This window comes from Asterias rubens, chromosome 1, assembly GCF_902459465.1.
Source record: "Asterias rubens chromosome 1, eAstRub1.3, whole genome shotgun sequence".
NCBI classification, from domain to species: domain Eukaryota; kingdom Metazoa; phylum Echinodermata; class Asteroidea; order Forcipulatida; family Asteriidae; genus Asterias; species Asterias rubens.
In genome coordinates, this window is record NC_047062.1 from 29,175,361 (window position 1) to 29,200,150 (window position 24,790).

The 24,790-nt window shown below is 38.4% G+C and overlaps 1 protein-coding gene and 1 long non-coding RNA gene across 4 annotated transcripts in view; both read left to right on the top strand.

Annotated features, from left to right (window-relative positions):
* LOC117292479 overlaps window positions 1–8,782 on the top strand; it is a 44,520-nt gene extending 35,738 nt beyond the window's left edge. Inside the window, exons 12-17 of one of the 2 annotated variants that reach the window (XM_033774538.1) lie at window positions 779–992; window positions 1,576–1,718; window positions 2,176–2,184; window positions 3,614–3,928; window positions 4,604–4,827; window positions 5,499–8,782. In XM_033774538.1, the coding sequence (XP_033630429.1) occupies window positions 779–992; window positions 1,576–1,718; window positions 2,176–2,184; window positions 3,614–3,928; window positions 4,604–4,827; window positions 5,499–5,567 (974 nt within the window). In that variant the 3' untranslated portion in view covers window positions 5,568–8,782. The remainder of the gene's footprint in view (window positions 1–778; window positions 993–1,575; window positions 1,719–2,175; window positions 2,185–3,613; window positions 3,929–4,603; window positions 4,828–5,498) is intronic. The other variant, XM_033774546.1, reaches the window with a different exon arrangement.
* Window positions 8,783–9,816: 1,034 nt separating this feature from the next.
* LOC117295674 lies at window positions 9,817–24,081 on the top strand. Of its 2 annotated transcripts, none has more exons than XR_004519689.1 (10): window positions 9,817–9,922; window positions 12,269–12,394; window positions 13,785–13,876; window positions 15,908–16,034; window positions 17,887–18,076; window positions 18,669–18,845; window positions 19,297–19,464; window positions 20,345–20,460; window positions 21,815–21,902; window positions 22,517–24,081. It is a non-coding gene; the product is annotated as an uncharacterized LOC117295674 (long non-coding RNA). The 2 variants fall into 2 exon arrangements; XR_004519690.1 differs by having other exon boundaries at window positions 18,724–18,845.
* The last annotated feature ends 709 nt before the right edge of the window (window positions 24,082–24,790 follow it).

Genomic DNA, 24,790 nt, shown 5'->3' on the forward strand with positions numbered 1-24,790 from the left:
TGCTGAAAAGGTTTTTAATGTGTAAAGCATCAATGGGCGAAAATGCTTTATAGAAAGCTGTCTCGCATAGTTGTGTACACCATCCTTAAAGGCAGTGGACACTGTTGGTAATTACTCAAAATAATTGTTAGCATAAAACCTTACTTGGTAATGAGTAATGGGGGGAGGTTGATGGTATAAAACACTGTGAGAAACGGTTCCCTATGAAGTGAAGTAGTTTTCGAGACCTAAAATTAGAATTTGAGGTCTCGAAATCAAGCATCTGAAAGCACACAACTTCGTGTGACAGAGGTGTTTTTTCTTTCATAGTTATCTCGCAACTAACTCCGACGACCAATTGAGCAGGTTTGTTATTTCATGCATATTATGTTGAGATACACTAAGTGAGAAGACTGGTCTTTGACAATTACCAATAGTGTCCAATGTCTTTAATGGCCCTGGTCTGTCACCTTGGTAAACATTCTTCTGCTTTCAAATTCTTTCATAAAATGTAGGCATACTATTTAAAAACATCCATTCAATACAGGAACGTCAACAAGAATTTAGCTATATGTCTCCTCCTCCATTGTGCATCCTTTGCTTTTTCTGCGTTCTTTCTGCCCCTCTCTTTTTTTTTTTTCCAACTTTACTGATTCTGTTACACCAGTATACCTGTTAATGCGTTGTGTTTTTCATTGAGAAATACTCTTCTATGGTTAAAACGTTGTGTCATTAACTATTTTAAGAATATGTTTCATTCAACAATTGCTTCTAATATGTCATGATTTCTGCCGTGCAGCACCACAGCCCGTCCATGTCCCCCTCCCCACCCTTTCTGTCCCTCTGTCCTCGTTCCGTATTAACATCACCGCTGATGACGTCTCGGCTTACAAGGCTACGGTCACCTGGCCCCCACTGACTGACGTCCAACGACTTTACATCTCTCAACTCAGGCTTCGGTATAAAGAGCTTTCTTACGGCGTGATGGAGTGGGAGAAATCCGTGGATTTTAGGTAAGTTATAATTTGTTATAGTTAATCAAGCGAAGGTCATACGTTTGTTAATCACTCTTAAAATTATCGACAATGGAAACCTTTTGTTATTGAAGCCTACGGCAGTGTTGGATAGTTACAGTTATTTTAAAGCATTTTGAGAACATTTCACTTCAAGGTAATAATGCGTTTATGTTAAAGATAGCAGTTTTTGTAACCCATAAATTTACTCTGAGAAGCGTTACCGTGTAACACTTTTCATATTGCGTATTCCTTTTAGGGATTAATTTTTCTTGCTTGGCATATTCGCTACGCCGGGATTTTCACCGAGCGATATCTAAAACACGACCACCTTTTGAAATGACCTTTTTAGGTGTTAGTTTATTGTGTACATCTGCAGTTTTAAAGGATTAACACAATCGAACGGTTCAATTCAGACGAATTGGCTTTCAAGTTATAATACGGAAAAAGATTGTCAAAAAATAGGATACCGTGGGACACAATACTGTACTCTGAAAACGACGTAAGCTTACCCTTAATATTTAACATATTTAATAACGAAATGATAAAGTCATTTACGATTATCTCATGTTGTAACCGTTAGACCGTCTGTGAAACGTTATACAATTCTTGGGCTGAGACCAGCACGTAGTTACGTCGTGCAGTTAGTGGTGCTAGTTGGTGATCCCATTGTCTCTATTCACTTGCCGACTAACAAAGTAGAAGTCGACACGCTATGGATACCATGTGAGTTTTACATTATAGTTAATGCTCTATATTTTTTTATATATTAAACTTCAATTACTGATCAAGGGTTTGGGTACTTTTTGTACGAAACAAAACACGAACGTCTAAAGGTTCACATTAAACCGTTTGATCATTATTGTAGAAAGCTTCCCCTTAAAATATTACTTGCTAAGGTGGCGTAGTTTTTTTATAATTTTTTTAGGCAAATAGTTTTATGAAAACTATTTCAGCATGTACAACCGAGATACGCGAATCTACTGAAAACACTGCTCTGTGATTTTCACCTTTTCTCGAAGACAACTAATGGTATCATTATAAACAGAAGTTGTCGGCGGTACAACTTCTGTATCCGTCAGTCTATCAACAGTGTGCAATATGTATGTTTTAATTCATTAAAAGAAATTTAAATCAAACATCACAATTTTATTTTGGCTGATTTGGAATGATGAATGAATAGCCTCAGATGGTAAGTTTTGTAGTTTCTCCCATCCACATTTGACATTATTGTTATGTAGATTGTCTGTCGTACTTGTTGTTTGGTGTGAGTGGTATAGTGTTTACCCTTGCTTGATTGCAATCGCACGGACTAGATTATTTGTACATCTCTCTGGTTTGATCCCAACGAGATAATTCTTCCAGATTAAACTCAAAAGTATGAATAGGTTCGCAAATTTTATTTATTTCAGTGTTTTTCCAAAGTGCAACGCCTTGGGGTTTCAAAAAGTCCTAGTGTGGACCATTTCACATTGTTCTAAGAGGGGGATCAGGCTCCAGATTTGTGTGTTTTATTTTATTTTTATATTCATCTTTTCTTTGAGGGGCTGGACAATATTTGTACCCATGTACAGACATACAGACCAAGTTATAACTCTCTGATGAATGAAGTCATATCTGGGTTTTGTTTTTGTTTTTTTGGGTTTACTAGGAAGCCAGTGATTAGTGTAACCTTCGTGCTTCTGTGCAATTCCTAGCGCTTTGTAAATTTTAGTTGTTATGTTATGTTATGTTATGTTATGTTATGTTATGTTATGTTATGTTATGTTATGTTATGTTATGTTATGTTATGTTATGTTATGTTATGTTATGTTATGTTATGTTATGTTATGTTATGTTATGTTATGTTATGTTATGTTATGTTATGTTATGTTATGTTATGTTATGCTATGTTATGTTATGTTATGTTATGTTATGTTATGTTATAATATTTTATTTTATTTTATTTTATGTTTTGTTATGTTATGTTACCACCGCACATTGGTTGGTGTTTGTGCGTAAAGCTAATAGCGCTATGAGCCAAACAAAATAATCGTCATACAGCATTATACACAGGAGCATGTTACAGAACGCTTCAAAATCAACCTGCAAATAATGAGGGGTATATTTTTTTCGGTCTGACGCAATAGATTTGTGATTTTGTTTGGGACTGAAATTTTAAAATTGTTAAGTGGATGCTTACACGTTATTGTAGTTGCTTATGAAACAACAAATCTGCCAGTTCTCTGCTGGCGGGGCAGACGTATCCCGATCAACTTGATTTGGGCATTTGCCCTTGATTCTTTTAATCTGTGCTTTTTAAAATGTGTTATGCGCTTATGATACAATTTTTCCTGTGTACTGTTGCCACTACTTGTGTTTGTGTAAAGTCAACCTTTGTTGCTTTATTTATTATTTTGTTAAATTTCTTTTAAATCGTTAAAACATGGCTTCAGCCCTGCATAATTTACATAATTTCCATTTAATATTCACTTATATCTCTTTGAAAATTGGGCCCGGAACAAACAGGCTATTGATGAAGAACTTCATTAATAAGAGGACGCCGTCAACGGACCCGGACTTTATTGTTATTTGTTGTTGTTGGTGTTGTTGTTTATTTTTAAAAACACATTCTTTTTCAGCCAAACCGTACCCAGGCCGACCTTTCGACATTCGGGCCGACGCTATCGACAGTAACTCTTTCATAGTGCACTGGACGATGCTACCCATTGAAATCGCAGAGCACATCATAGGCTGGCGCCTCATGGTAACCAATGCACAGGACAGTAAAGTGGTGATCTCTGATACAGTGGAGCCATCGTCCCTTTCGTGTGTGGTTGGGAACCTGACCGAGGGGACCACATACCACGTGCAGTTGTTAGGTCTATGGGATAACGGCACGCTGGCTAGAGAGGTTCGCTCACGTACACTTAAAGTAGAGACAGTTCGAGACTCAGGTGAGCTGTGGACATAAATGATCTTTTTGGGGGTCAGGTCAGACCCTAGTTTTGCTGTAGGGCTTGCTTTTTAAAAGAACGTTACAGAATTGGTAAGAAACAAAAAAACGTGAAGATTATGATGATAGAAGAAAACATCCCTTGAAATATTTCTGTATTCATATTTGATGAGAAATAAATAATCTAATTTCGCATTTTGAATTTATCGCTCAGTGAGCGTTTTATTCACTTTTGTTTTGGCATCGATGCAATGCAAAATTTGTAATCCGTTTTTCACTATTTTCTCGTGACCCAGATGGCCGATCGATCTCAAACTTCTACATGGTGGATTACATAAAGTTCTTCCATTGTCAGCATTTTGTCAGCAAAACCAATTATGTTATGTTCCTTTAAGATTTGTGCAAATGATCTCCTATCACGTCATTTTATCAAACTGCCCCACAGTATTTTTTTCTTGAGTTTAATTTAATACACTCATTACCGATTTGAGGCAGACAAATCTAAATGTATGTGCAATGTATAGAGTTTTCTAGTTATTTTGTATTTTTACTGGTTACTTTCCATTTACGATTATAATGTTTAATTGTTGTCTTCTTAGACTTTGTTGTTTTGCTAGAAAGTATTCAGATATTTGTTCTCCTAATTTCAACAGTTTCCCCTTTCCGTTCATTCCAGATTTAGGGGGAAACCCTTCCCCGACGTCAGGGGGCGGCATCGCTGGAGCTATCGTGGGTGTTTTTATTTTAACAGCGCTAATTGTTGTTGTGGTATACATACGAGTGCGCAAGTCGCGATACTCCAAGAAATATGATGTCTACATGCAAAATACCACAGTCAACTACGAACCAGGAGGGGGCTATGAACAAGTCTTCTCCAGCATCGCTTCCGGATTAGATGAGGTACGTGCTCGAACAAAACATGGCGCCCGTATTGACCTTTATCATTGAACTCAACCTCTTTCACTTGGTTGATCTTGCCTTACTAATGACCTTAAAATCTGATGTCACACTTCGTGGCTCGTGAATTACGCCAGATAGAATGGCATCCAGTCTGTAGTTCTTATATATAACTCTATGGGAAATGCATAGTCAAATCCTTCGTACATAAAAAACTATACATGCACGCACATGTACTGTACATACTAGACAGTGCACACAACATGCAGACGACCGAAAGTAAGCTTTTCATATCTGCGTTTTGATTGGTCCGAGGTGATGTTTGTCAGCTGCACCCATATTAACTCAGACCAATCAAAACACAGATATGGAAATCTCACCTCGCTGCACATTTATCAAATGAAATTATTGTATCAAATTAAATCAATGGTTCTGAAAAGCAAGTAGGCCTACCTGTCTTTATCCTTGCCAATGTGGGAATGCTGCTTTAAATATCTGCGGGTGCTAAAATAATTTCGACAGTGTCAAGTTGTTGGTGATCACAAACACCATTGGTGTGTATTGTATCAGCCACACTATGAGTTGTTATTAATTAATAGAAATTATTACTTTCAACCCTCATGAATTGAAACATGTAATTTTAATCATGATCTTTCTGTTTCGCTTGTGTTAAGGATATCCAAGTGAATGGACTGAGCATACGCCGTGACAGCGAAGCGGGACTGCTGGACGCAGCAGACTGAAGGCCGTCCGTCCGTTCGCTCGCTTCGACGGCAGGAGTGAAGTGACACGGCGTGGTTGACACAACGGAGATAATTTATTTTAAAAACAAAACAACCAAGGTTAAATATGCACTGTTGCAATTTTGAGGTTTCTTTTTAACAAAATGTATATCGTGTACAGTCTGGTGGGTTTTGTTTTGCTTTATTGGATGCGGGAACACCATACCATAGACAAAAGTCTATGAAACAATGATGTATAACAAAAATATGGTATATCTTAAAATAGCCAGGAAACAAAAAAATAACAATACATTGTTACTGGGGCTGGAAACTGACATTGTTGACATTATGTCTATTCGTTTTATATGTAATTTACCATTAGGATGTCTATAATTTTGTGGTTTATAACAGTTTTTGCTCAAAAACAATTGTCTTAAAATTTGGATGTTTAAGGAATTATGTAAGCAATTTCGTAACTCAAGACTTTCGATGTATCACGGAGCAGACAATAGTTTATTGCTCCATCGATGTACGCATATTTTGTGTCTTCTGGGTAAACAAAAAACCACCGGGTTTGACGGGAAGTAAATTTATGAACTAGATATACTTATGATATAATGCAAATAATGCAACAAAAACTGTGATACTTTTTATACGCAAGACGTAAGAGATCGATATTATATATACCTAAACGACATTTCACCTGAAAACACAATTTTTCTAATAGTGGTGATAGAAGTGTTTATTTCTCGAGATTTAAAAAAACCTTGAAATGAGAATAATAATTGTGTAAGATTCATGGCAAAGCACAAACTTTTCCCCGCTGTTTTCCGTGAGCATGAGATTTCCAATATTTATTCAACAATTTATTTGAAACCAGAATACGGAAATGAATGCACCCTTCCACTAAAAGAACATCTATCATACTGGACTATTACGAAAGGGTTCACTTAGGCATTAGAAAGTAACATCAATTGAGAATCACTTTTGAGTAAAAAAAAATGTAGTTCATTAATGCCCAGTTCCCTTTGAAATTTATTTGGAGAAAAAAAAAACGTCATTCATGTGTACCGTCTGAAAGGACATGGTCCATTGCCGAACCTTTCTAGAAGTACGTTGATGTCATGGCAAGGAAATCGTAAGGTTTGAAAGCATCGGTGTATGCACATGCATTTAGGCCTACATTACATTATCTAAAATTGCTGTGTGGACTACCAGATACATTGTAGCTTAAGAATGTATATATGTTGAGTGAGACACAGGTACCTTTGCATCAGCCGCCGTCTTTGATGAAACGTGCACGCTTGAAAGGCTACCAAAGATAGCGGTCAATGACGTCATGTGCAATCCATCTTTGCTGTCTTTGTCCTTTGTGATATCAACATGACCACTGTTGCATGTGGGTCTAACATCTGTTATTTAAAGGGAAGTTATACGGTAATCACTCTTTAAATAAGTATAGTAGCAATACAAACTTGATGATGGTGCGGTGTTAATTTTATATACAAGAAAGGAAGGATATGAAAATTAAAGGCCATCATTCAGTGGAATGGAAGGAGACTCCCGAAAAGCAATAATACTCTTACAGTACCTTGTAATGAACCCCTTGCATTGGCCACCATTGCTCTAAGGTAAAAAAATGAAAACATGAACGTGCACCACTCTAAGCCTATAAGAGGTAATCCTTTGACCCGAGTGAGGGCGTTGTTTGTGCGGTTACGTCATATCAATGGGGTGTAGTGGCACACCGAGGTTGACGTCTCTATGCAAATGTATTCCACAACTTTGTTGACAAAACAAAATCCACACAATCTCAACTATTATTAAAACTGAGTGGATTATTGTGGAACACTGTACAGTTTTATGACGTACCCGTTTAGTGAGTAGCCACATTCGTGTTCTACTGAGTTCCCGAGGTGCTATCCGAAGTGATGATATCTTGACAATCCTCGGGAGAAGTCATACTGAAATACGATGTCGTTTTTCTGAGATAATTAAGCTGGATAGCAATTCTAGAGCACCTAAGTTTTTACAGTCTTTCATAACGGATATGTGTAGTTGTTTTCATGTAACTGAATAGACGAGAATATTTGAGAAAGGTTTTAGTGTATGAAACTGGCCGTTTGAGGAATTCTATCGGAATTTTAAAAAGGCCAAGCATATTATTGCTCATTGTGCACAATACTTTTACATAATTTCTTACCTCTCACAAATTGGCTAATTACTGCGCAACCTAATTTTCATACCCTTTACAAAAGTGAGCAGTGCTCACCCAAGCATGACATTATTTTCGGACTTGTTGGTGTCATATGAAAGTTGAGTCCATAAGCTCTTCAGACATATAAACCTTTTCTCCCAGAATGTTTATTTATTTATTTGGCAGTCATTTTAAAAGTGAATAGTTTTGTTTGCGACACCCTGTATAACAGATATTTATACCGATGGTTTACAAAGGCAACATGTTTTTGTGAAGAATTTTCCTCCTGATGAAGCCATAGTTCGAGAAAAGTGTGCCTGGAAGTTAAAAAAAAAAAAACTAACAACAACAACAGCAACAGCCGTTTTGAGTTTTCATACCCAAAATTAAGGGCATTGTTTTTTGTGAACATTTTGCAAAGTTTTAACATTTTCCCTCTGACTCGCACAGCGGAATAGCCTTTGGTTGATCACACAAAACACAAACGCTGTCTGCAACAATTTGATCAGCTCTACCAATAGTGTATTATTACCATTTTAAAAGAGTTTAGAATGAACAGTTGAATTCCAATCGCAACGAGGTAATTTAGTTCATTAAAAATAAATATATTAAATAATACATAACATAATGCAGGTTGAAATAGATGAACACAAGAACACATGTATCTGACGTGTGTGCGGCACCTAAATGTAGCCCGAGCCCTAACGGGCTACATTTAGGTACATGTTTGGGGCTACATCAAGGTCAGGCTACATTTAGGGCTCGGGCTACATTTAGGTGCCGCACAGACGTGCAACCCCCAAATGCTTTCAATAATATATAAAAAATGTGAGTTGGAGAAAGTTTCTTATAAAACTAGCCAATCGATGTACAAAATCACGACTCGCTTTAGCTATAAACATTGTCATGTCTGTAGTGTTCGTTCTTGTACAATATACTTAGATTTAGTGTCAGTTGTGTTAAGTCATAAAGAATGCCCAATTCTGAAAGTAAATAGCTATTGCAATAATAAATCACTGGAGTGTGAACTTAAATGAAATAATGTGTCCTGTCAAAGCTTCATGTTACATTGTTGCTTGATTCGTAGGTGTAGCCTACGCCCCCCCCCCCCCAACTACAACTATCATTTTCACACTGTTTATCATCTTATTTCCGTGGAATCGACCCCAAGGAGGCTCTGAGACTTTGTTTACCACACGGTTGACCTATAGGCGTCAGATGCGATGGTCTGCAAAGGCGTGGCAAAAAAGAACTCTGACAGTGCTGTTTAGCTTCATCAAAGGTCTTGGCATCCGTCACGAGAAGGTAGCAATTTCGATTCCCAAAACTTGTCCATACTGATGCAGGCCACTAGCCCACCTTGTTGAGGTGTATTAAAATGGCTCTCTTTTAACATCGGTCTAATCAAAGTCGCTATTAGTGTGATGAGACCGATGTTTAAAGACACTGGACACTATTGGTACATGTCAAAGACCAGTCTTCTGACTTGGTGTGTCTCAACATAATTATGCACAAAATAACAAACCTGTGAAAATTTGAGCTCAATCGGTCGTCGAAGTTGCGAGATAGTAGTGAAAGAAAAATATCTAAATCTGAGGTCTCGAAATCAAATTAGTAGAAAATTACTTCTTTCTCGAAAACTACGTTACTTCAGAGGGAGCCGTTTCTCACAATTTATACTATCAACCCCCCCCCCCCCCCATTACTCGATATCAAGAAAGGTTTCTCGGCGGGTTATTAACTTTTGAACATTAACTCTATTCCAGTCACAGTGCTTTGCTACTTACACTATTGTATTCTACTGAACGAGCAAAACAACAAGCAAGTTGTTAGTTCTTGTGATTTTTCAGTGGGGTGGGGAATAATAAGTTCGAAAAAAGCTCCAAATCATCGGATGTGGCAGGAGATTAATTTTGGTCCCCAATAATGTCAAACTGTGTACAAACGCCTCTTTGGTCGGATCGGGGGACGGGGGTGTTCGTGATGAATAGAAAAACGCCCTCAGTAGAAAATATATTGCAGTGCGTGATCACGTGACACAAGCATCGCCATCGCACCGCCATTTTTAAAGGACAAAATGGACGCACCAAGAATAAGGCTCAGACGTCTCATGCCTTCTTCTCCAACAAGTTCAAGATATTACTGAGTTCTCAATGACACACCTCTGCAGAAGTTGATGGTGAGTTACTAGTTTGTTTGTGACAAGGATGTTTTCGTTATAGGATTGTCAACCGGTGAATTTAAAGAAACTCTGATTTTTTTTTGCCATGACTGAGGCATAAGGTTTATCGCCAATAGCAAAATATCAAAAGAGGGCGCTGTTGAACCCACACAAAGATATGTGACCGGCTCTACAAAAATGGGCAAAATAAGTAAATTGAGTTATAATAGATGTTAAATTTGCATCGGGGATAAAGAATATTAATTTTGGTTTTTACCCATACACCGATGTGTATTAGCACTGTATACTCAGTTCCCGAGTCCTGTGGGAAAAAACCCACAGGCATGAGTTACATAGCCTACACAGCTGAATTGGTGTTATTATTATAATAAGCTTTATTTTGGTGTAGGTTTGAACCCTGTGACATTTTGCGCTCTGGATATATACTGATATTCGCATATTCATATTTTACAATAATGAAAGTGCCTCAGAAATACAGCTCCTTAAACCTAGCAAAATTTAAGGGAAGTTACCTAAATTTGATACAAAAACCTTTGTTTTTCAACTGAAAATAATAAAAATGATTTTTATGTGAATAAAATATGGAAGTATTTATGCAATAGAAGCCAATAAACCAAGAAAGACAAAATCATTGAAAATATTTTCAGGATCTCAACATTGAACGCCTTTTTAAATGTAATTGGCATATCTCCCCTTTTTTAATACCCTTTTTTGCAGAGCGGGTCACATAGGGATGCGTGCGCGAGTCATGCATGACAACATACATCGCATAGCAAATTGCCCCATATGCCTTCCCACAAAGCATTGCGGTTCTGAATCGCTATAAACCTTATAAATGCAGAGATGCCAAGTCCAGAGGCCAGCTATGCGTGAGATTTTTCCAAGCTCACCCCACCACCCCCCCCCCCCGAAAATTTGTTTTTGCCAGTTTAGAAGGCCTTTTGAAATCGCCGCCCAACTTTTAGTTGTGGACAAAAAAGTGTTCCAAAATGCATAAAAAACCTCTTCAGATGAGGTACACAGGAGATGTTGATGGTTAATGTGAAAGTTTGATTGTGTCAGATTATTTCCTTCCAAAATAAAAAAAAAAAACACTGAAAATGATGTCCAAAATCCTCCGCTCAAAATCCTCCGCCCTGTTGTGTCTTCGCTAGTGGAGCGCATTTAATGAATTTGCTAACAGTACGGGAAAAACTTAAGCAATAAGCATTTGGTGCTCTGCCGAATTTTAGCTGAACCTGCTGGGAGAGCAAAAGCGTGCGCAATCTGAAAATTTGCGCTCTGTTTGTACGGCAGCTGAAGTTGATGATTCTGATAAACTGTGTGCAATCTGAAGATTGTGCAAACATTGTAGATTGCGTTTTTTGTACACAGGAGCGCGATTTGGCAATGCATTGTCGTTAATTTTTATTTTATTTTCCCGGTCTGGCCCCAATGCGTGAGAAAATGGTTGCTGTGCGTGTGAGCGTGAGACAGAGCCCAAATACGTGAGTCTCACGCCTAATGCGTGAGACTTGGTAGGTCTGTAAATGGAGGAATAAAAACTGAGTGGTGAGGGTCAACTCGCCATCAACTTGCTTCGTGCCGTCAACTCATCCAATGTACATTTAAAAGGAAAAGTTTCCGTATGGCGCCACCACTTTTTCATTAGATATGAAAAATTTACCTCAATGAGATATCCTTTTTTGTACAAATTTGTGGAAAAGTGGTGGCGCCATTTGCAAAGTTATCCATCTAAAATCCACAAAAGAGGCATAGTAGGACTGTAGAGTTCTTTTTATAATGTTTTTTAACTAAGCAGCAAAACTGTCGGCCGCCATCTTGGTTTTCACGGTGCTTGCACAACATGGACTTCCCCCATATGGAATAGTCTTGGCCCAAGATGTCAATGATCGGGACCGCATACTGCGCGTCGCAGATGTCTTGGGTCAAGACTAATCGATCCAAGCTGACGACACAAGCAAGTTGGCGGCGAGTTGACGGCAAGTAGTAGGACTCCTGAGTGAGTTTTGTAAATTAAAAATGCCAAGTTGGGGCGGAACATTGATGTGACGCTTGGCTTTGAACTTGTACATGGGAGGCAAACATTTTTTTCATTATTTTTTCTCACTTGTTGGGTGTAAGGATTCCATGTTGGTTTTGATGATGTCATAATTTCATGAGGATAAATAACAATTATTGTTTGTTTCTTTCGATGTGTGACATCTTTTCTGAGGTTTGTGACTTTACAGTGTTCATCACACATTGGTGAAAGAGTAAAAAGGTAATCTTCCCTTTTGCTTTGTTGTGAACATGTCTAAGCTAAAGTCAAGTATTGTTGTATTCTCTGTTTGCATGATACAGCGAGGGTTGTCATCTCCACAGAGATCTTCTCATCAACCAAGTAGATGTCATGAGACCTGCAGTTGATGAGCTTCCTAACAATGTACAACGAGTCTGATAAATGAACTGCTCTCTCCTTGATAAAAGGTAAGGGAAACTCATGGATAATTGTCAGTAATAATATAGGCCTAATAATAGCAAAGTCTTATATAGTGGACATATCTATCAAACAAGGTACTCAAGGCGCTGAGTATATACACAAACTTTCAGAAAGATATGTTATTGCAGTGATGAATTCTGAGACCAAATTATTTAGCACCTTCTAAAGTACATTATAAATTGATTCCACTTTCCTCCATTCAAAATCAAATGTATCAAAAACATTAGTAGTAAGGGTTTACATAATTAGTAAGAGGTGAAGGGTCATAGTTCACTTTGAATAGCCCCTAACTGAATTTTTGATTTAAAAACAGATGCCAAAAAGTTAACTTTTTGTACAATGGGTTTAAATTTAAGCTAAAATATATCTGACACCTATATCCGCTTTTCATTGCTGGAGGCACAAGCATCCGACTTAAAGGAACACACTGCCTTGGATCGGTCGAGTTTGTCTTTGAAAAGCGTTTGTAGCCATTTGTTGTAAAATGCATATATATGATTGCAAAGCAAAAGGAAAACCACGCAATTTCAAGGCATTTTTTAATATTTGTGTGGATCATTGTATTCTACTTTTAAAATCTTTCAAACCTGTGCATTTCATAACAAGCGGTTACAAACGCTTTTTATAGACCAACTCGTCTGATCCAAGGCAAAGTGTTCCTTTAATTGTTATTTATTTATTTCCTCAAAACCTCCAAAAATGGAGTAAGATAAAAAGATTTATCAAATTTAATGTTGCAAAAGGCAAGGTCAAGAGTTCATCGATCTTTAACTCACAGACCACATGCACCGAATGCTCAAGTTTGGGTTCCAAAATTATTTCATAGAACCAAAATAATTTAGCAAATTTAATGAAAATGTATAAGATTGACCCTGGGTGGTGCAAAGCACGTTGTAGATCACAATTAACTAATAAAAGACATTGATTAATGATGATTTCTTTCTGAAATGTCACATTTGATGAGAAATAAATAAAACTAATTTCCTGTTTTGAGTTTATCGCTCAGTGAGCGTTTTATTAACAAACAAATATTGATGTCATGCATAATGTGGATTCGGTTTTTCACTATTCTGGCATCTGGCATGGCCTCTGTTGCCCGGTCTTGTCATTTGTGGTCATTGACAAGTTTCCTGAGAAACTTATATTTTAGGATAGAAGTGATGGCCTTTGCTATAGGACTGTGACTAACAGGCCTGGTATAACACTGAGGATGTGGTGGGCCTCTGTTGTCTTGGCCTTGGTGCCCCCTTCAAAAGTTTCCCATAGATTAAAGATTTTCCAATGGGTGTGCCTTTTGCAAAACGAAAAAGGCCTTGCCCTCTCACGATCAAGGGTGAAATTTCATTCTGGTAATAATGTCTTTGTCTTTCAACACAGCTACACTGTGGTAAAGCTTATGAAATGAGACCCATGAACAAAGAAGACAGTTGGACATCAACTTGGCACAAGAGAAGGCTCTTCAAGTGAAGGTAAATTTAAAAAAATCCTCATACAATTTGTGAATTCCTTGAAACAACCAAGTAACGTAGTATGCCACAATAAGAACGAGTCATGGTTTTGATATCATGCTTTTCACACACGGAAGGCTTCTCAAAGCGCTCCAACCTCATTACCCCTGTTTACTGGACTCCCTGGGCGACTATCTTAAATCAATCACAAGAACCGTCTCTACCCCCTGGGTTTGTTTTTGTCTCCATCTTCTTCTTTAACCTTTAATGATCTGATGTGCCAGACATCTTGGCATGGAGGTCTGGCTATGATTATACTGTCTGACAAATTTGTCATGAGTTATTTGTCCAATATTTTGCTGGGCCACTTCTAGCAGCAGGTCACCCCTCTACTATTTCCTGGTCACCTACTCCTTGCTGCCATTCTGGGAGAGCTAGATCACGCCAGCTTTGAATGATGAACGGGATGAACGGGTTAATTCAGTCATGTTCAGGAATGGTGAATATGGTGGCTGTCGTTCCAACTGGATCTGCTGGTTGAGTCTTGCTGGGTGCTGGGCATGCACATGGGGTCTGGCAGTGTGTACCCAAGAAAGAGTGGCTCCTATCCTTTCCCCGTCACGTACTCGTTGCTGCCATTCTGGGAGAGCTACACATGTAGATCACGCCAGCTTTGAATGATGAATGGGCCATTTCAGTCATGTTAAGGAATGGTGAATATGGTGGTAGTCGTTTCAACTGGATCTGACTGATTGAGTCCTGCTGGGAACTGGGCTGGCACATGGGGTCTGGCATTGTCGTATCCAAGAAAGACTGGTTCGTTTCCCGGTCGCCTACTCATTGCTGCCATTCTGGGAGAGTTAGATCACGCCAGCTTGGAATGATGAAGGGGCCATTTCAGTCATGTTCAGGAATGGTGAATATGGTGGTAGTCGTTGTAACTGGATCTGCTGATTGAGTCCTGCTGGGAGCTGGGCACACACATGGGGTCTGGCATTGTCGTACATAAGAAAGACTGGTTCATCTGTTGGGAACATGTTTTGACATTCAAGGGCTGTTGCGGCCAGAAACTCTTCCAATATTTCTCTTGTTACAGTTTCAAATGCCATGGTTTACGAGGCCAATCTCCCCGGAAACAGCAGATGTCATGTTACAGTTGCGTCCACGTTGAGCGTGTACAACGCGCCTTGCTGGGATACAGTGAGGCGCTCTACCAAAAGACTGCCTTGTACGCAGTGGCCGACAACTCCGTACTGCATGAGCCACTGCGCGTACTCTACTCGCATATCGAGTCCTTAGCATTCCGTCTAGGGTTCTGCCAATAGTACTTGGAGACATAGTTGGTTTGTCTAGTAGCAAATGTTGGAGCTCCTCTTGCATCTGTTTCAGTAACAGAAGAGGGTTGTCACCCAGTATAGCTCATCTCGCATTTCCTGATCTACTTGGTGTTGCGTGCTTCCCCAGTCGGCCATTTTTTAAGACGACCGGTACGCAAATGTGTTGCCACTATACTGACCTTGGAGTATATTATATCTCTTGGTGTTTGCTAATTGTAGATAGTCAGCCTGGTTATTCTTGAATGCTTCAACCAGTCTCACCCTATCTACATTAATCACTGCTCTGAATTGACCATGTGCAGACATCTTTTCATTAAAAATAGCTAAGGCTAAACTATTGTAGAGATGAGTTTTCTCTGATTTTATATAGGCAGCTACAAATCAGTGAACACATTACATACAATTCTGAATTTGAATGCAAATATTTAGAAAATGTTTGCTCATTATAATAAAATTAAATTGTTGACCAGCTCTTTGCTGCTAGCTTTACCGAGTTGAATGATTCTTGTGGCAGAGTGAAATTGAATGATCTTGTTTGGCTAGTGAATGCTTAAACTGGTTAATGACTCCTTTTGACTGTTGCGTGCTGATTCAACAGAGTAGTCATTTTCAAATGAAATTGAATGAGTTTAAATTAATGGATTTTTGTTGAAATTGGCCAGTATTTTGAGAAATTAAATTGACTATATTGTGCGCTTTGTTTTCATTTTCACAGGACGCAGTGATGGTTGCCATCTCCGAAGGGATCCACTCATCAGCAACAAGATGTCTGACCTTCATAGCTTCCTGAAAACACAATGAGTCTGGTATCTGCAAGAACTCATCTCTCCTTTACATACAAGGTATGAACTGAAACTCTAGTACCGATTTCTGTAGGAATTCAAAGTGACAACATGTCCTGGGGTGCGTTCCACTCGGGCAAACGTTGCCAACGTTTGCGCCCTATGGCAAACAATTTCCAGTCGAACGAGTTGTACGCTGCGACCGTTGACGAACGTTGGCAACTGTACGCGAACATACTTCTGAGGTGTTGGCGAGTGGTTTTTGAAAAGGCGGACAAGCATATATGGTATTATTTCTTTGTCACATATATACAGTATATATTCGGGGGTTGATAATTCAGAGTTGAAATAACAAAGTTCATTTAATAGTTGATGTTATGATGTACAGAAGAGGATATACATACAGCAAAAACAAAGTTTAAAAAAAAAACTATGTACAGCATCGCCATCTTCATTTTAGGGCATCGCCATATTGATATCGCGTAGTGCGCACCAATCGTTCCAAAGATATACATTGTTTGCCCCAACAGTTGCGATTCATTTGCACGAGTGGAACGCATCCCAGGTCATTGCCTTGGTGCTTTCTCAAAGTCTCCAGTGAAAGTTAACATTTTTCTTGGACTCTATTTCACAAAGCACTACTTTAAATAGTGATTTGTATTGTGACATCACACTTTGCTTAGCGGTTAGGATTGACAAACAGTTAAGATTGATCTTAGCTTTTTCCATGTTGTTGTACAAATATTCAAACAACATGGACAGGCTTCCACCATTAGTCACCATTTAGAAATACCTCAGACAGTTTCGCTATTCCTATTGGTGGAGAGCGCGTCACGTGGGTGTGTATAAACCTTTGTTTATGACCAGTAAAAAGTGTTGAAACATGGGTGTGACACGCGAGCTTGCACCTGTGCTTATAAGACAGTTTCTTCATTCCTATTGGTCGAGAGCAACAGCTGAAACAGTTGTGCCACATCACGCTATACGCGCGACGCGCACAGCATTCCCTTTTAAGAAGTTGTTTACCCGAGGGCCTTACCACTTCATAGCTGGAGGGGTGTTGTGTTAAAAGAAATCATTGAACAATTATAATTTTTGCATTTGTTTTACTTTTTGACCAAAAAGTGTTGATGTTTTTGACCGAAAAGGTTTTTATGAATGGGAATCAAAGTGTGTTGAATCGGTTTTCAACTACAGTAGTGGTTTAAACCCGCCAAGGCCTGGTTCTTGATAATTTACCTCGACTTCGTCTCGGTAAAATTATCAAGAGCCAGGCCTCGTTGGGTTCAAACCACTAGTTGAAAACCTCTTCACCACACATTGATTCCCTTATTATCCACCATTATCCAAGCATTCCCAGATTCTATTATACCACCTTGTAGATTATTAGTCGTGGCTCACGGCCGAGGTTCTGGGAATCGTGGTGATCAGTGCTTACTTAATTTCCCATGCAGAACTAATTATGAGAACTGTTGTTGTATTTCCCTTGTCGTGTCAGGGTTTTATTGTGGCAAAAATATTTTTCAAAGGAAAGATTTACTCAGGAAGCTACCGAAAGTAAAAATATTTTAACAAGGAAGGCTACGGATAATTTGACATGAAGTGGTTCACATATTTCTTCTTAGCAAAAATGTTCAGGAAACATTTCATTTTCATTATTGCTGGTTATCTGATTCTGGTAAGCAAAACCATTTGGTGCTTAGCTACTTTGTGTGGTTAACCAGTTCTATGACAATGGGCCCAGAAATAAAACACAGTGGCATGGCCTCTGTTTTTCTGGTCTTGGCATTGGTGTCCAGTGAAAAGTTTTCAAGTGACCAAGATAAAACAAAAATGAAACAAAAATGGTCTTGCCCTCTCAAAGCTTAAATTGCATGCCTGTGATAAATCACTTTTGATTTGTTTTACACAGTTAGTGAAGCTTGTGAAGGTTCATTAATCAACAAAGTGGATGTATGTGCACTTGGGACGCTGATGCTGGACCGGGATGCATGGACGGTGACCATCAGAGTTTCCTGAGAAGGCGTCGGCTGAAGACATCCTCTCACTCAACATGCCCTGGACATTAGTATGACATGTTAGACACCTCTTGAAATATGAAGGTAAATTCTATTATTGTATTTCTTAAGACAAGCAGCAAGAAATAAAACGCATTGGCATGTAAGCTTGGGCGATATCGATTTATTTTATTCACGATATATCGCCGACAATATATCGCGATAATAATCGCGATTAAGTAAATTTGACATCATCAGTCTTCAAACTCCCAGTGAAAGTTGTAGAAGAGACAATCATAGCATAGGAGAGGTGTTCTTATGACCAATTCTTCTGGTTTTACTCCAAATCTATGGGGTACAAGATGTCTCAGCTAGGAAATACATCGCGATATTGCGATACTTAATCGATATCGCGATATATCGTGATATATCGCGATATATCGATATTTCGATTAAAACCAAATCGTTCCGATATCAAAATCGTTTCCAAATTAGTATCGCGATATTCGATAATATCATGATATCGCCCAAGCTTATTGGCATGTCCTCTGTTTTTCTGGTCTTGGCATTGTCTGGTGTCCATTGAAAAGTTTTCCAGTGAACCAGATAAAACAAAAATGAAACAACAATGGCCTGGCCCTCTCAAAGCTTAAAATTGCATGCCTGTAATAAATTACTTTTGATTTGTTTTACACAGTTAGTGAAGCTTGTGAAGGTTCATTGATTAACAAAGTGGATGTATGTGCCTTTAGGACGCTGATGCTGGACTGGATTGGAGTTTTCCGAGAAGACGTCGGCTGAAGACATACTCTTGCTCAACTGACAGTGCCCTGGACTTCATTATGACATGTTAGACACCTCTTAAAATATGAAGGTAAATTCTATTATTGTATTTCTTAAGACAAGCAGCAAGTCTGGTGGTCTTTTATCTTTATATTTCATTATTTTTCATTATTTTTATATTTTTATATTTCAACGTGGAAGGCTACGGAAAACTTGACATGAAGTGGTTCACATATATCTGCTAAGCAAAAATGTGCAGTCATTAATGTGGTGGGAAAAATTTCATTATTGCTGGTAATCTTATTCTGGTAAGCAAAACTATTTGGTGCTTAGCTACTTTGTGTGCTTAAACAGCTCAATGACGTTGGGCCCAGAAATAAAACACAGTGGAATGGCCTCTGTTTTTCTGGTCTTGGCATTGGTGTCCAGTGAAAATTTTCCAAGTGACCAAGATAAAACAAAAATGAAACAACAATGGTCTTGCCCTCTCAAAGCTTAAATTGCATGCCTGTAATAAATCACTTTTGATTTGTTTTATACAGTTAGTGAAGCTTTGTGGCTCATTGGTAGGACACTGATGCTGGACCGGGATGCGTGCAAGACGACTACCAGAGTTTCCTGAGAAGGCGTCGGCTGAAGACATCCTCTCACTCAACTGACCGTGCCCTGGACATCAGTATGACATGTTAGACACCTCTTGAAATATGAAGGTAAATTCCATCATTGTATTTTCTATGACAACCAACAAAACTGGCGGTCTTCTTTTTTTAATTGAATAATAATAATAATGAACAAAAACTTCTAAGTACTGTTTGAAGCTTTGCATGGTGTGGAGAAAGAGGAAGAAACTATAAATAAATAGAAAACTTGCGGGTAATGTGTAAATCTCTTATGAGTTAGTGTTGGCTTTGAAAAGAGCCGGTTTGGTCTTGACGTTTTGAACAGTACATGTATACTCTCCTCGTCTTCAGGAGAACAACTTCAAGTGTTGAATGTGTCTGACACTTTTGAATTCTACTGACTTTGTAATAAAGTATACTTGCAGGACCTGATTGGTTGCTTACGGGACGCTAGTTGCCCTCTTCTGTAAATAAGGCCACTTCAGTGACCTTAAACTTTGGGGAGTTTTGAGGGCACAAGCAAAACTACGAGATGCAACTAGTTATTGATTAAAAAAGTCCTTGTCCTGAGTTTGGGTGAAGCAACCCAGGCGTCAACATTTGAACATGCTGTGTACACTGCTGGCGATAGTTGACCCGGGTCTGAGTAAAGACCTAGAGGTCTGAAGTATATTATTGACCTTAAAGTTTAATCCTTTATATCTAGAAAGGAGCAAAATAGTCAGAACCAGACAAAAAAGTACATCAAACTCTAAAAGTCCCTCACAAGGCATATATTTGTTTTTTTAAACGACCAATAACTTCACACATACTGTTCACTTGTTAAAGTGACCAATGTACATGTATGGTTAGGAAGTGTGATCTCATAAGGGGAGAACAATTATTTCAAAATTGCCTAAACGTTTTCATGATGGCTTATTGTTATTTTGAGAAAAAACTCTCATTTTCTATTTTGTTTTGGTTTACACAGTGAGGGTTGCCATCTCCAAAGGGATCCAATCATCAGCAACTAGATGTCTGACCATCAGAGCTTGCCTGAAAGCACATTGAGTCCGTATCTGCAAGATCTCATCTCTCCATTAACAGGTAAATACAACTAGTTAATGGTAAAAACTATTCATAATACTTTCAGTCTATTGATTATCTTCAAGGGCTGGTTTCACAAAGCGCTAGCTAAGACTCATCTTTTGTTGTCAGTGTTATCATATTAGGGAGTTTTTGTTTTGGTAGACGGATGGTTCTGCAATGGTGAAAATTAAATATCGAGTTATCTGCACATGCGTCGCTTTGAGGACAGTTGTTTCTCAATTTCTACGACCTTTCTATTTCTACGCTGAAAACCACAATGTTTGGCTGCTAACTACTTACCGTCGCAGAACCAATTCGTCGAAAACGAAAACTCCCTACCGACTTGTAGTGTGACATCAAACTTTGCAAGGCATTAAAGATTGATTGGTTGTTTAGATCAGTCTTAGCTCTTTATGAAATCAAGACCAGGACTGATACATCACAGGGGCAACGAAGGGAATAATCTTTATTCCCCTGGCCTTGGTGCCTTTAAAACTTCCAGAAGAAATTTACAAGGTGACCCCGATTCGATTCCCGGCCAGGGCCATATGTGATTTGAGTTGTGCATTGGTTCTCTGCTGTGCCAAAAGGGTTTTCCAGGCCATCCAGTTTTCCTCCCTTGGGAAAAAACAAACTTCAATCTTGGCTGTGCTCCGTGGTCATAATGAGTTGATGTGGCTGGCAGCCAAAGGCGCCCTTGCATGCCTGCTTCTCGAACACGTTGTAGCCACGTCCTTCGCAAATCAGCTCTTAGCTGCGAGTAAGGATGATTAGCCATCCAAATTATTATATGATGATTGTTTTGTTGTATTTTCATTGTCGAACAAGTCAATAGCCTAGACAAAAAAGTTAATTAAAAATTGAGACATTTGTCAAAGGTTACCCTACGGGTGGTTAACCCGATCTAACATTTTTCATAATAAGGTATTGAAAAATAATGTTTTTCATAAACAAGCCATAAACGATTTGTCAACTCCCCCCCCCCCCCCCCAAAAAAAAAAAAAAAGAAGAAGAAGAAGAAAATGTTATTAAACTACATATTATCGTAGCGTGGGATAAAACAAACTTGTTGCATGGAATCTCTGTTGCGAGATCCATATTTTTCAACCATTCAATATTGGGCGTCTTTTGGCATGTTTTGAGTGTGTCACATATTATTACAACTGCTATTAAGAACATAAAAAGTCACAGTGTCTTACTGGCCTTTAACAAGAATGAAGCCAGGATGCCATTGTCTCTGTTGCTCTGATTTTTGCCTTGGTGACTTAGACTTAGTTTTCCCTTGGAGGTGCCAGGCATAATGCAAATGGCCTTGCCCTCTCATACAAACTCATGCAATAAAAAGTTTGTGTTTTGTTATACACATATATAGAAATCTTATCAATGAGATTCATCACTACCAAGTGGATGTCTGTCGCTGGATGTCAACCTAGCATATGAGATGGCTCTTCACATAGAAGGTAAATTCATTAAAACTATTCAACTAATAGTGCGTTTATGTAGACAATTAACTCATACGCCATAGTATGCTATTAGGGGCATACACACGTAGATCTGTAGAGAAAAGCCATTGCCAAGGTGCAGTACCTTAACTACAGTAATATTTTAGGGGGTACAAGGGGTGCTACTTTTTTTTTGGGGGGGGGGCACTTCTGGTAAAGTTTCTGCTGTCTCCCCACCAAAAAACACTTTTTTTTTGTTATTCAAAGGAATACACATTTTAGAGCAAAACAAAACATCAATATTTGTTTCAATATCAAAGGGAGATTCCTTTTTTTAATCTCTTTTTTTTCTATGTGCGGTTTGAAAGATAAAATTTAATGCATTGAAGTTTGCATTTCAGATGTTACCACTTGATTTTGAAACACTATTGAGAGCAAGCTCGGTTTATGTTACCAACTTACGAGAGATACATATTCCTTGGTGTGTAGGATAAACATGAACCCAACTAAAGCTTTAAATAAAAATGTTCATCTTTTGTGATTGTTTTTGGTGCTTTTTTGTTTTGAAATCTTGGTAGACTAGGTGGTTGACTAAAGTTGTCTAAACTACTTTGTCTGTTTTTATTTCAAAGGTTTCCCACTTCAAGATGAAATCCACCACGGAAAAGATTGACTTTGGGATCTTTCACCTATTTAGATTTGTACAGGGTTTACAACCGAGGTATGTGGTTTTTCTACTAACATCAAAAAGTGGGCTGTGTTTGCAGCACTTATACAATCTACAGCCCGACGCCACATGCCACAACATTTTGGGGACTTCATGCTGGCATCAGCCTAACCCAAATGAATGGTTTTCCCTACAGATTGATTACACTCTAGAAACATTAAAAACATGTTAGATTAACCTTTACCCCTAATGGTTATAATTCTAACACAACCTTAGCTGTCCCAGGCCCATTAGGTGTTTGTTCCAGAGAGTGTGATGATTACTCAAAGCTTAGTTGTATGTGTAGTAGAACATAATTGAATGCATAATAATACATCTCTCAAAAACCATTGAATAGTGTAGATTTTTTATAATTTCCTAATGCCTTTTCTAAAAAAGTATGTTAATTATGTTATTATCTTATAATTTGAAATAGTTGCTTTAACTTTCTTAAAAAGTGAATCCTGTGAAGAATTGGACAAGTTCCTCAATTTGTCAAGTCTTTCCATCACCCAAATCAGTTTGGATAACTCGCATTCCTAGGCAAAATGTCCTTGTCAAATTTGTAATGAAGTAATGTTACAAAGCAAGTTAGCATTGCAAGTTTATAAATTAAAAGCAAAAAAAAAGAACAATTCTGGTAGCCTTATTGTAGTTTCAATTTTATCAGGAAAGTTGATAACTTAATGGTGTGATGTATTTAGTCACCTCCTGCCTTAGCTGGTTTAGGGTTACGTAACAGAGTTGCAATGATTTTGTAAAAAGTAAGTGCACCAATAGACCGATCCATTAAGCTCCGCCCCATTGCTTATTGACCAATCACAACCCATTGCACAACTAAAAGTCTGACACTATAAAGTCTGACATGCGTGCGCACATGCTTGGTGCGCGCGACAGATTTGTGCAGAATGGCATTGGAGAGGCACATGTGTTCTTGCTCACATGTGCGCTGTGGGCGGAGCCTGAGGGATTGGTGAATTGCAAGCAAGTCACAATATGTCTATTTTAGGGAATTTATTGGCCTCGCTTGGACAAACCTTGCCAGGATATTGCTTGAAAGGTGCACTTATTTTAGCCCACAAAAAGGAGTATTAATAGTTAACTTTTTGAGGAAAAAAATGTTTGTCAAAGATTAGATCTTCTTTTTTATTGGCTTTTTAGAAGCTTTGACTAGGTTAAACAAAAAATTGGTTGTCAACTTTAACCTTCAACTGAACATTGTTGCAAAGGGGGGTATTGTGAACAGGAATGTTCGAGACGGTGACATAAAAGTCTCAAAGTAGCTCCTTGGGTAAATATTTTACCTTTTTCATAATTTTGAATGCCAAGAAGTCCGATAAGGTTTGCAGTATTACCCTGAACATGAAATCTGAGCTTTGGCGGTGCCAAAAAAGCAGCCTGTTTCATTTTAATGCATTTATGTTAAAGGCACTGGACACTATTGGTAATTACTAAAAATAATTATTCGCATAAAACCTTACTTGGTAATGAGTAATGGGGAGCTGTTGATAGTATAAAACATGGTGAGAAACAGCTCCCTCTGAAGTAACGTAGTTTTTCGAGAAAGAAGTAATTTTCCACGAATTTGATTTTGAGACCTCAGAATTAGAATTTAAGGTCTCGTAATTAAGCATCTGAAAGGACACATCTTTGTGTGACAAGGGTGGTTTTTTTCTTCATTATGGACCCTTCCCATGAAATATGCTAATCACATTCACGCATGCGTACAGACCCGGTTGGTTGGCAAACGCCATAGAGTTGTGCACTAAGCAGACGCGCAATCACGTCTGCATCAAGCACCCATTAGCCGTGTACAAAACAGCGCGATGTTCCCTCATTTTGCCAACCAAAATGTTAGTGCGCACGCGCTATGTGCAATTTACATATTTCATGGGAAGGGTTTACTGTCTCGCAACTTCGACGACCAATTGAGCTCAAATTTTCATAGGTTTGTTATTTGTTATTTTATGCATATGTTGAGTTACACCAAGTGAGAAGACTGGTCCTTGACAATTACAAAAGGTGTTCAGTGTCTTTAAAGCAAGTTTATTTGCCTCTAGTTGAAACCGTTATTAAATTTCACTTTGAGGTATGTGAGTATTCAATTGAACTTACCAATGCCAAATTGGCATCCAATTTAGTGGAGTAGGCACAATTGCAAATTTCAAAAAAAGTTGCTGCAAATTTGACACCTGATGCA